General features: G+C 44.0%; 1 protein-coding gene across 3 annotated transcripts in view; it reads right to left on the bottom strand.

The window, feature by feature from the left end:
- The window catches only part of CCDC198 (coiled-coil domain containing 198), a 45,770-nt gene that overhangs the window by 12,514 nt on the left and 21,003 nt on the right, over positions 1-12,253 (bottom strand). The window contains exon 6 of one of the 3 annotated variants that reach the window (XM_006135241.5): positions 7,397-7,916. The exons of 1 other annotated variant lie outside the window; for it this stretch is intronic. In XM_006135241.5, coding sequence (XP_006135303.3) covers positions 7,678-7,916 — 239 coding nt within the window. In that variant the 3' untranslated portion in view covers positions 7,397-7,677. Of the gene's footprint in view, positions 1-7,396; positions 7,917-12,253 lie in introns of those variants that run through there. One more of the 3 variants, XR_016349576.1, reaches the window with a different exon arrangement.

Consider the following 12,253-nt stretch of genomic DNA (forward strand, 5'->3'; position numbering starts at 1 on the left):
TCACAGCATCTTAACCATCTGCTTCTAGGCCCAGCTGCAACGAGGCAATCCAGAAACGCAGAAAGCCTCAATAATAATCAAAACTGACCTTTTATCTAAATCCCCTGAACTTTGGCATTTGTATGATATGGGTCTTAGACTTTAGCTATCCTTCATTTGATTTTTCATTTTGCAAAGTCAAAGTTCAGCCTATGGGGTTTGGCTATCCCAAACCCACTCCAGTGATGAGCATCTCTAAGAAAATATGTAACTCCCGTAACTTCACTGTGTGTTATGAGAAGATTGAGGTCCTCTGCTACTTTATATGGACCAGTGTCTTCCTGCTTAAAGTAAAGAGCTAACTCTATTACACAAAGGGGAAGCTGAAAAATTAGAAAAATGAAGGTAAGAAATGAGACAATGAATGCAGTCTCTCTCCTAGCAAACATCAGCAAAGACTCCTTTTTTAAAGAACCAATCTGAAACATGCTTTACAGTCAGGGGTAGGGTTGGGCTTAATCTAGCAGCATCATAAAACTGATTGTGTTAGACTGTAAAAGAAATCAGGCTGAAATTTTGAAACAGGAGGGGAACTTCCTGAATACTTTGGCTATCCTGGCTCTAGCGAATATTTAGCAGCTTCATTTGACTTCCTTGATAGCATGCTGTTGATTTCCCCAAAGTCCGCTCCCTCATTCGCCGTGTGAAACCAAACACGATTAGCTCTCCAAGCACTAGCGTTATTTTAAGGAAGTTGAAAACCCAAAGGGTTTAGTCAGTGTCTGCCCAATGCCAGATGCTGACGTATATAGGTTGGTGGTATCGTGAAACAATCTGAGGTTATGTAATTAAACAAATATAAACTTGCCAAGGCCAATATCTTTCAAAGGGATGATAATACTTTAAGCTACCTTCACTGTCTGAGACACAGCTGCTCTAGTCAGCATTTTTGAATTGTTTCCTTTCACATCTTTGATATAAGCCAGAGTGTAACAAGCTCTATTGCTTTCCCATCACCCACCTTCCAATGGCCCAGCTGAGGTAAAACACTTAATAAAGCTTGTGAATATTTTATAGGTGCTTTGAAGGTCTCTAATGATGGTGGTTATACCTCTTTTTTTAATATGGACACTGATCCTGCATGGTGCTGAGTATTTGCAGTTCCCATAAAATACAGAGCCATCCGCACTTTGCAGGAGTTTAAGAAAGTATGTCCATCCCATTTGGCCTATGTCTAGACTACAAAAAAAGAGTCAGAAGAGTGAAGCACAATTTGCGTATCTTTTTCCGCTTTTCTTTCTAAAGAAGCTTTTCCGAAATTAGGTGCGTCTACACAGCGCTGAATTTTGGAAAAATCTGCTCTTTCAAGCCATCCCCTCTGCTTCGTAAAATGAGGCTTACAGAGATGGTGAAAGAACGCATCCGCTTTTCTGAAAATTTTTTCGGAAAATTGGATGCTTTCCTTGGACGCAGCATTGCTTTTCCAGGATACCTTTTATCCCAGTAAAGCACTGAAGTCTAGATGTAGCCTTCATGAGAACCAATGACAGCATAGCTTTGGGTTCATATAAATCCATGGCATGCCCACATCTTGAATACTGCATGCAGATGTGGTCATCGCAAAAAGGATAGTTTGGCATTGGAAAAAGTTCAGAGAAAAGGTTATAAAAAAGATTAGGGGTATGGAATGGCTGCCATATGAGGAAAGATTAATAAGACTGATACTTTTCAGCTTGAAAAAGAGATGACTAGGGGGGAATATGATGGAGGTATATAAAATCATGACTGGTGTGGAGAAAGTGAATAAGGAAGTGTTATTTACTTATTCCTATAAAACAAGAACTAAGAGTCGGCAAATAAAATTAACAGGTAGAGGGTTTAAAAGAAAGAAAAGGATGTATTTCTTCACACGATGCATAGTCAGCCTATGGAACTCCTTGCCACAGGATATTGTGAAGACCAGGAGTTTAACAAGGTACAAAAAAGAACTAGATAAATACATGAAGGATATGTCCATCTATCGGTATTAGCCTGGATGAGCAGGAACAGGGGCGGATGAGAGTGCCGTGGGGCTCCGGGCAGCACAATTGTGCAGGGCCCCTTCCTTTGACATGGCGCATGCGTGGGGCTTCTGCAAGCGTGGGGCCCGGGGCAGCTGCCCCCCTTGCCCTGCCCCAAATCCGCCACTGAGCAGGAATGATGTCCTTAGCCTCTATTTGTCAGAAACCGGAAATGGATAACAGGGATCACTTGATGGTTACCTGTTCTAATAAAATATTTTTAAAGCAGATTTTAAACTAAGGTCCTGTAGACTAACACTGTAAAAGCAGAAAATGATAATATATAGCTGGGAAATGGCTTCATTCACAGGCTCAGTGTTCTGCTAATGAATCTGGAAGGCTTTTTAACTTTTAAGTTAACCAGATCCTCTCTGGAGGAAGCAGAGCCACAGAACAGGGATAGGAAGAGGTGGGTGGACATTAAGACTGAGAGGTGCCCCAAATTTTCAGGTGCCCTACGCTGGTGTGTGTTCTGCCTATAGAAAAGGAAGGCACTGATAACGAGGTACATTTACTTCTATGCTAGATGATGTCCTCATCCCCACAGCTGGCAAAGACATTTGCTATATTACAGTGGTAAGGGTGCAACACTATGATTACAGTTGCATCATGATATCTAATAGTCGGCCTTTCTCAGGTCCTCTAAAATGAACATGTCCCATCGGGTTTATTTGAGATTTGGTGTTCCTCTGATGCAGGGTAAGGTTAATGACCTAAACCTGTAGTCATTAGAGCCAGGGGTTGTAGAGAGATAAGGTGTCTATTTAAAAAAAATTTCTGGGGCATGTGTGTGTTTTGGTGTGAGCTTTTTTGCGGGGGGGGGGGGAGAGTGGGGAGGAGTGTTGTGCCCAGAGTTAGATCAAACTGTTGATGAGCTCTGGGTCAAAATGGTCTCTGTTGATTAAGGTCTACCCGTGGTAGTGCATGGCATTCCCTAGATCTTTGGGGGAGCCAGCTTGAGAACGGTATTTAAGAAAATGTGTATTTTTGCACTGTGCGCTTGCCAGTGCAGAAAACCAGCAATAAGGGTTCCATTCTCCCCATGTTAGAAGCCTTTAAGCTTGACTCCGGTGACTACTCCAGAAGACGAAAGGTTAGTTGGATTACTCTGACATTTGGTGTGCCTCACAGGGAGGTTGTATAGCATCAGTGTCTGAAATTTGAGGTCACTTGACCATGGGGTTACCAGGATACTACTCCTCAAAGCACAGTTTGCTTCTGATGCCTCATAATGTTAAACTGAACAGTTGTAATGACTGGATGACTCATAGATTCCTTGATAGCTGATGGCAGCTTGCTCTTTGATCAATGGATTGAGGGATAAATTAATCCCAACCCCCCCATTTTATTTTGGGGGGGAATGTAATTGAAGTCTTTGGAGAGAAACAATTAGACAAGTGAGCATCCTGGAAGAGAAAAGATATTAGGTAGAGGTGGAGTGGGTATGTAGCAAGGGGAAAGGTTTATGGGGAGAGCAAAGGGGGATGGATGAAAGGAGAGAGAAGAGAGGTTGGGGGCACAGGGAAGGGAGACGTTGCACCCCCTAACTCACCCAGTGCAGCCCAACCCCGTGTGCCCCTAGTTCTACCAGTGCTCCTAAACCTTCCGGCACTCTGAACTTTTCCACTGTAACATAGTTGTCCTTCACTCCAGTCCCTGGATGTGAGTCAGGTTATAAGAGGAGGGAAGTAACAGACATAAAAACATTTGTATGCCCAGTAGTCAAGGTTTTAGAGAGATGCATTCCCTGCTTACAGTGCAGAGACCAGGGTACAACAGTGAGAGGGTGCCAGGTTGAGGAGGAAGAAGTTTTAAATAGGTTAGGGGCATGGCTTGGGAGATGTTCTTGAGCAGGGAGGGATGGTAGGGTCCAATGGGTATGTGCACATGGGGACCAGAGAGGTGCTTGGCTCAATGCACTAATTGCAGGACGTGATATGTACAACAGTCTAAATGACTACCAATCTCTACCAACCACAGATCTTTTCATCTTCAAAAAACTAGGAAAAACAATGGCAAAAACTCCATTCACACAGCTGTAAGACTACTTGGTGGTATGTCATCTTTCAGAATGATGAGTTGAGCAAAAATAAGGCTCCTGAATCCCGGAAAATGCAGAGTGAAGATTGTCCATACTTTGATGTGTTCCTTAGGTTGTACATGTGTGATATTTTGTCTGGAGAGCTGAGTAACTATGAAAGGGTTTGCCAGAATCTGTAACCTCCTGAATCCTATCGTATCAAGGGCCAATGTGAGTACATGCTTCAAGCATGCTGAAGCATTGCTCAAAGAGGCTAGAGGGAAGGTGTCCCAGGCAATCTCTTTTTTATACTATTTTTCCTTTTTTGTCCTTTTAATGTTGGATGGGAATGGCAGAGTAAAGATAGATGTGGTCATACGGCATACTGGGGCATTGCTTAAAAAGGGCAGAGTTAAGGTTGCATGGGCAACCATAGAATCATAGAGCTGGAAGAGACCTCAGGAGGTCAGCAAGTCCATCCCCCTACCCAAGGCAGGACCAATCCCAACTAAATCAACCAAGCCAGAGCTTTGTCAAGCCGAGACTTAAAAACCTCTAGGGATGAAGATTCCACCACCTCCCTAGGTAACCCATTCCTGTACTTCACCACCCTCCTAGTGAAATAGTTTTTCCTAATATCCAACCTAGACCTCCCCCAGTGTAACTTGAGGCCATTGCTCCTTGTTCTGCCATCTGTCACTACTGCGAACAGCCTCTCTCCATCCTCTTTGGAACCTCCCTTCAGGAAGTTGAAGGCTGCTATCAAATCCCCCCTCACTCTTCTCTTCTGAAGACTAAACAAACCCAAATCCCTCAGTCTCTCCACATAGGTCATGAACTCCAGCTCCCTAATCATTGTGGTTGCCCTCTGCTGGACCCTCTCCAATTCATCTACATCCTTTTTATAGTGGGGGGCCCAGAACTGGACACAATATTCTAGATGTGGCCTCAACAGAGCCAAATAAAGTAGAAAAATCTCTTCTCTACATCTGCTGGCAATGCTCCTCCTAATGCACCCCGCTATGCCATTAGCCTTCTTGGCTACACTATCCAGCTTGACTCCTATCCAGGTTCTCTTCCACTGTAACCCCCAGGTCCTTTTCTGCAGAACTGCTAATTAGCCAGTCGGTCCCCAGCCTGTAACAATGCTTAGGATTCTTCCGTCCTAAGTGCAGGACTCTACTCTTGTCCTTGTTGAACCACATCAGATTTCTTTTGGCCCGATCTGCTAATCTGTCCAGGTCACTCTGGACCCTATCCCTGCCCTCCAGCATATCTACCTCCCACCCCTAGTTTAGTGTCATCTGCAAATTTGCTGAGGGTGTAATCCATCCCCTCATCCAGGTAATTAATAAAGATGTTGAACCTTAATTCTCCATTTCCTGATATTCAGAACTTTGAGTTTTGCTCAATTCGGTGTTGGGCAAAGGGACAAAAAACCACCAAGCAATCTTAAACTCTACATTAACACAGCTAGAGCTAGAGTGCCTCGTGTTAAAAGAGGATACTGATATAATAGGCATCACAGAAACTTGGTGGAGTGAGGACAATCAATGGGACACAACCATTCTGGGGTACAAAATATATTGTAAGGACAGAACTGGTCGTGTGGGGGGGGAGTGGTACTATATGTGAAAGAAAATTTAGAATCAAATGAAGTAAAAATCTTAAATGAATCAACATGTTCTATAGAATTGCAATGGATAGTAATTCCCTGCTCTAATAAGAATATAACAGTAGGGATCTATTATCGACCACCTGAGCAGGACAGTAATAGTGACTATGAAATGCTAAGAGAGATTAGAGAGGCTATCAAAATAAAGAACTCAATAATAGTGGGGGATTTCAACTATCTCCATATTGACTGGGTACACGTCACCTTGGGACAAGATGCAGAGACAAAATTTCTTGACAAAAAACCCCAAGTAAACACCGGGAAAAAAGTTCCACTGAGGGGGAAAAAAAAAAGAGGGAGAGAGAAGTTGTTGATTAAAAAAAAAAAAAAAAAAAAAAATCATCATGGCCCCTTTAGGAAGAGGCTTTTTTTGCAGGTGGCCATTTTGTTTTTCTATTTCAGCCACAAGACAAGCCCCTGTGGAGCCGGGTAAGCGGGGTGAGGTGGGAGTTGTCAGGGAAAAGGGGGGGAAACCAGGGTTGGGCCCAGTTGCTGAGAGACGTAAGATTGCCAGGTATCCAGTATTTTTTGCCTCCTGGCAGGGGAAAAAAATCAGAAAATACCAGACATTTTAGGTGTCCGGTATTTTCTGAATTTTTTTTACCAGACAGGAGGAGAAAATACTGGACTGCCTGGGTCAATACCGGACACATGGCAATCCTAATGACAGGAGCCACCCAGTTCCAATAAAAGGAGAGAGCACAGTGCAGAAGCCTCTTTCTGACCTGATGGCGGGCCTGGATCCGTGGCAAGGGAAAACCTCCAGAGTCAATATACTTTGGCTTGCTCTGCAACCTTTTTCCTGGGTAAGTGTGTGAGTGCCTGAGGGCATGAATGAATGTGTGTGAATGGATTTGTGTGTGTGTGTGAGTGTGGGTGAGAGAGAGAGCTCAGTCACCCTCAGTTTAACCCAATAGTGGCATTCAATGACAGCTCAATCCCCTTGAGTTTAATCCTGTAGTGGATTGTTAATTCCTCATTTAATAAATCCATATGAGTGTAACCGCGGGGTGGTCTCCAGTGAAATTTGGAGTAACTGAGCTTAATTATCTTTATTTTGTGTTGCTTTATTTATTACTTGTTGCTCTCATATCTTTATAAATCAGTTGACTTCAGTAGGGTGTGGTTCACTGTTTCAAGTAATGGCACCTAGACCACTTATAGTGAGAGATAAGACTGAGTGAGTTCTATAGCCCAAACTGAGCGTCAGCTGGTTTTATAACTCAAGCTGTAGAGGCTCCTACACAAAGCATCAGAGGGCCCAGGTTCAAATCCTCCCGCTGGAGGTTATATGTGCTTAGATACATGTACATTTCAATAGGACAAAAGGGTGAGGATGTGTCAGGTTAGGGGCCTACAGGCTACTTTGAAGGAGTTTCTCCTCCTCCCAGAGGATCTTAAAAGAGAAGAGGGCAGATCAAAGGTAATGAGGTGAGCAGGAGAATGAGACCACAGCAGAGGGTAATTCTCCTGAGAGCTGGGTCATCTGATCCTACAATCCTGACTCATGCAAAACTCCTGCCAAAATCAATGGGCATTTCGCCTGTGTCAGGACTGTAGGACTAGTTTTACCCTTTATTCCTTGTTCAAAGGTATTCTCCAATGTACCCCATCTCAGTTGTGTTAAACAGGTGCATGCTAAATCATTTCAGTTCCAGGGTATCATTGTCTATACCCCTGCATTTCTCATTTTTCCACAAAGCAGATTCACATTTACAATTGTGGCCATTTGAGACCTGCAAAGATACATCGGTTTGGACATATTGGCATTGGCAGTATTGCTTTGTATTTCTTCATACCTGCACAAACTCTGTTTACTTCACAAGAAAAGTCATTCTTAACAACTTCAGTTTATCCAACCAGACTGTTAAAGCATAATCAGAGACTGAGGAGTTTTTTTTCTGTGCATAGCTCCAGTCCCATCCTGTTTGTAGTTAAAATTCCTAATCAAAGAACTCATCAAACAGAGGGATTCTCTCCGTCCTGGTTCTCACTAGTGCAGGTCTACGACTGAGCTTTCTCTCTTCTCTTTTCCATTCCTCTGAGTCAGTGCTAGAGCTGTCCCAAAATAGATCTCTAGGATCCTGAGGCTTTACAAACCACATTTCCACTTTACTGCTCTTATTTGGATAGGATTCAGCATCCTCATGTCGCACTATGAATTCTCCATCCCAAGTATTTCCTAGAAACAAGAAAACCTTCTTAATTACACTGGATAGTATACCCAATTGCTGAGGGGTTAGCAAGGGCTTGCTATGGATAGGTGGAGTCACATCGGAGGAATCCAAGACCCAATTCCAAAATGTGTGCAAAGCAAACTATTATTTTTCTTTTTTCTCCTTATGTAAAAAAGATTCTCAGACTGGAAGTGTCAGGTGCTGTAGCACGGTGGTGAACAACCTTTTCTCATGCAAGCCCCCCATAGGGGCCGCCAAATTTGGTTGAGGAAAAAAAAAGGAAGCAGACCCTTTAATTCTCGGGCCACTCTCCTGCCAATTCTCCACCCCCGCTGCGTGTACATCGGGCACTGAGCCAGGAAGCCAGGAAAAGCGACCGGCCAGATCCAAGTGCTGCAACCCCCCCCTGACTTGCAACGTGATCGGTTCCTGGGGAAGTGTAGCATGTTGGGGGCGTCGTAACTCGAACCCACATTTACTATACATCGTAAATGTGGGGTTGAGGATGTAAGTCGGGGGTTTTCAGCCCCTTTCCGCACTTACAAAAATGGTCATAAGTGTGGGGGGGTTGGAACTCGGGCTGTCTTAACACAGGGATTTCCTGTAGTGTCCCTAGTTTCTCTTTGCCAGAAGCTGGAAATGAGCAACAGGGGATGGACCATTTGATGAATACCTCTTCTGAAGCACCTGACATTGGCCACTGTTGGAAGACAAGATACTGGGCTAGAGGGACCATTGATCTGTCCCAGTAGGGCCCTTTTGATGTTATATAGAGCCCAAATGTATCTGCCCGTGCTGTAACCCACTAAACCCCATTCCACTTCCAGCACTGAGAATAGAGCTGAGGAGATCTGACAGTCTTTCTCTCTCTCTTTCTCTCTGTGCAGTTAGTAAAAAAAGTAAGACGATATATTAAAATGTTACGGCTAATCAGTGTCTTTTAAGTGACTTGCCATAAGATGTCAGAACATGTTAATATTAGAGCTGAATGTGTCTAATTTAAATTTTCTTTCTTTTAAGCTAATTGCTAAGTTATCTGCCAAAAAACTTACAATTTTCCAGTGCCTTAGTAGCCCTAGAAAGAGGTGATGTGTTTGTGAGTGGGGGGAGGGAGGGTGAATGGAATTGTTCCCCTCCTCCCACATTACTGGTTGGCTTGTACTGAGCATGCTCAGCAACACTGCTGAAGCCGCTGTCCTCTTCCCTTCCCCCCATATTCTCTCACTCTCTCCCCGCTCCCCATCAGGGCATGCACACGTCGGCCTCTCCCTACCAAAATCTGAAATGGCGCCCCTGATCTGTTACCCTCTTGATATTTAAGTTTCCAGCCATTTTGACTTTATAAATTACATCCGTACTGTGTACAACTACCGCTAGGTAGTACTGACATGTACTGACACCATGTCAAGTGTCCTCCGCCACTGTGATATAAGAGGTAACACAACCAATCACCACGCTGACCCTGCAGCTAATTTGCATGGAACAATTTCATAGGTTGTATGAAAGAGACTGCACAGTGGGAGGAGTTCTTGGCCCAGATGCCACACCCATATACCCAACTGCCACCTACATAAATCAACACAAATCTTCCAGCACAATCTCCCAAACATGAATCAGCACAATACAACTTGCACACACAGTAACCTGAAACATACATAGCCTTTCCTGCAATGCGCACCTCTCACTCACTGCCTGGAGAAATCAACATCAATCTCTCAGTACAACTCTCTCAATATAAATCAATGCAATTGCCCACCTAATAACATAATCAGCATACCCAATAACCCCAAATATCTCTCTGAAGCCTAAAATGTCTGTTAAAAACATAATATGAGAATGGCCGTATTGGGTCAGACCAAAGGTCCATTTAGCCCAGTATCCTGTCTTCTGACAGTGTCCCAGAGGAATGAACAGAACAAGTAATTATCATGTAATCCATCTCTTGTTGCCCATTCCCAGCTTCTGAGAAACAAAGGCTAGGGGCACCATTCCTGCCCATCCAGGGCAATAACCATTGATGGACCTATCCTCCATGAATTTATCTAGCTCTTTTTTGAACCCTGTCATAGTGTTGGACTTCACAATATCCTCTGGCAAGGAGTTCCACAAGTTGACTATGTTCTATGAAGAAGTACTTTCTTTTGTTTGTTTTAAACCTGCTACCTATAAATGTCATTGGGTGACCCCTAGTTCTTGTGTTATGGGAACAAGTAAATAACACTTCCTTATTTACTTTCTCCACACCAGTCATGATTTTATATACCTCCATCACATTCCCCCTTAAGTTGTCTCTTTTCCAAGTTGAAAGGTCCCAGTTTTATTAATCTCTCCTCATATAATCTCTCCTCTCCTTGACACTATAGAAAGGATGTGGACACACTGGAGAAGATGCAACGGAGGGCAACCAAAATGATTAGGGGGCTGGAGCACATGACCTATGAGGAGAGGCTGAGGGACTTGGGCTTATTTAGTCTGCAGAAGAGAAGAGTGAGGGGGGATTTGATAGCAGCCTTCAACGTCCTGAAGGGAGGTTCTAGAGAACCTGTCAGTGGTGGCAGATGGCAGAACAAGGAACAATGGTCTCAAGTTACAGTGGGGGAGGTCTAGGTTGGATATTAGCAAAAACTATTTCATTAGGCAGGTGGTGAAGTACTGAAATGGCTTCCTTAGGGAGGTGGTGGACTCTTCATCCTTAGAGGTTTTAAGACCTGGCTTGACAAAGCCCTGGCTGGGATGGTTTAGTTGGGGTTGGTCCTGCTTCGGACAGGGGGCTGGACTTTGACTCCTGAGGTCTCTGCCACCAGCCCTCGGATTCTATGATATGGTAGCTGTTCTCTCACTGTTGAGTCAGAGTTAAGTGAGAGAAACAGCCTCAGGCATGGCTAAGAGCTCTTTTTGTTCAAGATACTAGCAGGTTCAATCGTCACTGGCATACGCAGGCTGGAACTGTCCATTTTTGAAGATCTGAGTCATGTTCAAGTTTTTATCATGGCCTTGACTATACCACTGTGCAACAACACAGGCCTTCAGCTCTTAGTTATGATTATGTAGTATAAGCAGAAGATAGTTGATATAATTATGACAATAGCGCTTCCTACACAGTGCTGGGCCTTCACAAATCAAGAAGAGGAAACCCACAAGTGTAAAGAGGAAGGTTAAATTGTGCTAAGAAAATGAGGGTGCAGACAAAGTAACCAGATTCTGATCCCAGCTGTATCACTGTCAATCTTCATTTATTTCAGTGACATTATTACTGCAGAGATTTGAATCTTGCCCCACTTCAAAACACTCAGAAGAGCTTGTTTCATACCTCACCATTGTATGTCTACAACTTCATTGACATTAGTCTGGATGGACCATGATATCTGAATCAGACTGTGGAGCAGTGTGGGGGAAAAAAAGTGTAAACAGAGTTCAAAGGCTCAGAGAAAGAGTTTGGAATGACATCTTCATCCAATGGACTTCCTTGTTTGGGTGGGTGGGTGGGTGGGTGTGTATAAAATTCCTGCCTCTGTAATTCCCACTCCAGTTCATCTGATGAAGTGGGTTTTACCCACAAAAGTTTATGTCCTAATAAATCTGTTAGTCTATAAGGTACCACCGGACTCCTCTTCCCCCCCAGAAGATACAGATTAACATGACTTCCCCTCTGTGACTTTTCATCAAATGAATTAGCGGGGACAGGAACCCTCTCCACAGTGAATTTGTATTAATTGCTAGGACTGTGCCTTAAGCATAGTGTAATTAGCAGCTAACTACATTGCAACCTGACAGGTAGGTCATGGATGAGTCACTGTGGTATTGAGCAAATTCTGCCAAGGGACACACGTACATGGAATGAGCAGATGTAGCCACTCAAATGCTTCATCAAAAGGAGTCAGACTCCGGCTTAGTCTCAAAAGCCCCTCTCCAGAACAGTGTCACTTCAGGGTTGGCTGGATATTGTTTTGCTGTCCTCAGCTGACTCCAGCCATTCAATCACAAAGCCCCATTTCAAGGTATTCCATCAGGAGGCAGGTTATGTTCTTCTAGCTATCCAAATGGCAACCCATGTCATTTTTCAGTACAGTCAGCTAAGGCCTGGCGTGGCCTGTGAGCAATGGAGGTGAGTCCTCCGAGTGGCCCAGAGAGGCTGCATGAAGCACAGCCAATCAAAAAGGAGTTGTAGGGAGCAACCAATCCAGGGCTTGCAGGCTCAGATAAAAGGGAGCCGCAGGGTAGCATAGAATCAGTTGCTTCTGGGAGCCCAGAGAGTAAGAACTGTATCCCCAGAGGGTTGAGAGAACTATAAACACATTGGACAGAGCAGTGGCTAGCTCCTGGGACTGAGGTGAGGATGAAG

This window comes from Pelodiscus sinensis, chromosome 5 (genome assembly GCF_052426305.1).
Source record: "Pelodiscus sinensis isolate ZL-2025 chromosome 5, ASM5242630v1, whole genome shotgun sequence".
Classification (NCBI taxonomy): Eukaryota; Metazoa; Chordata; order Testudines; family Trionychidae; genus Pelodiscus; species Pelodiscus sinensis.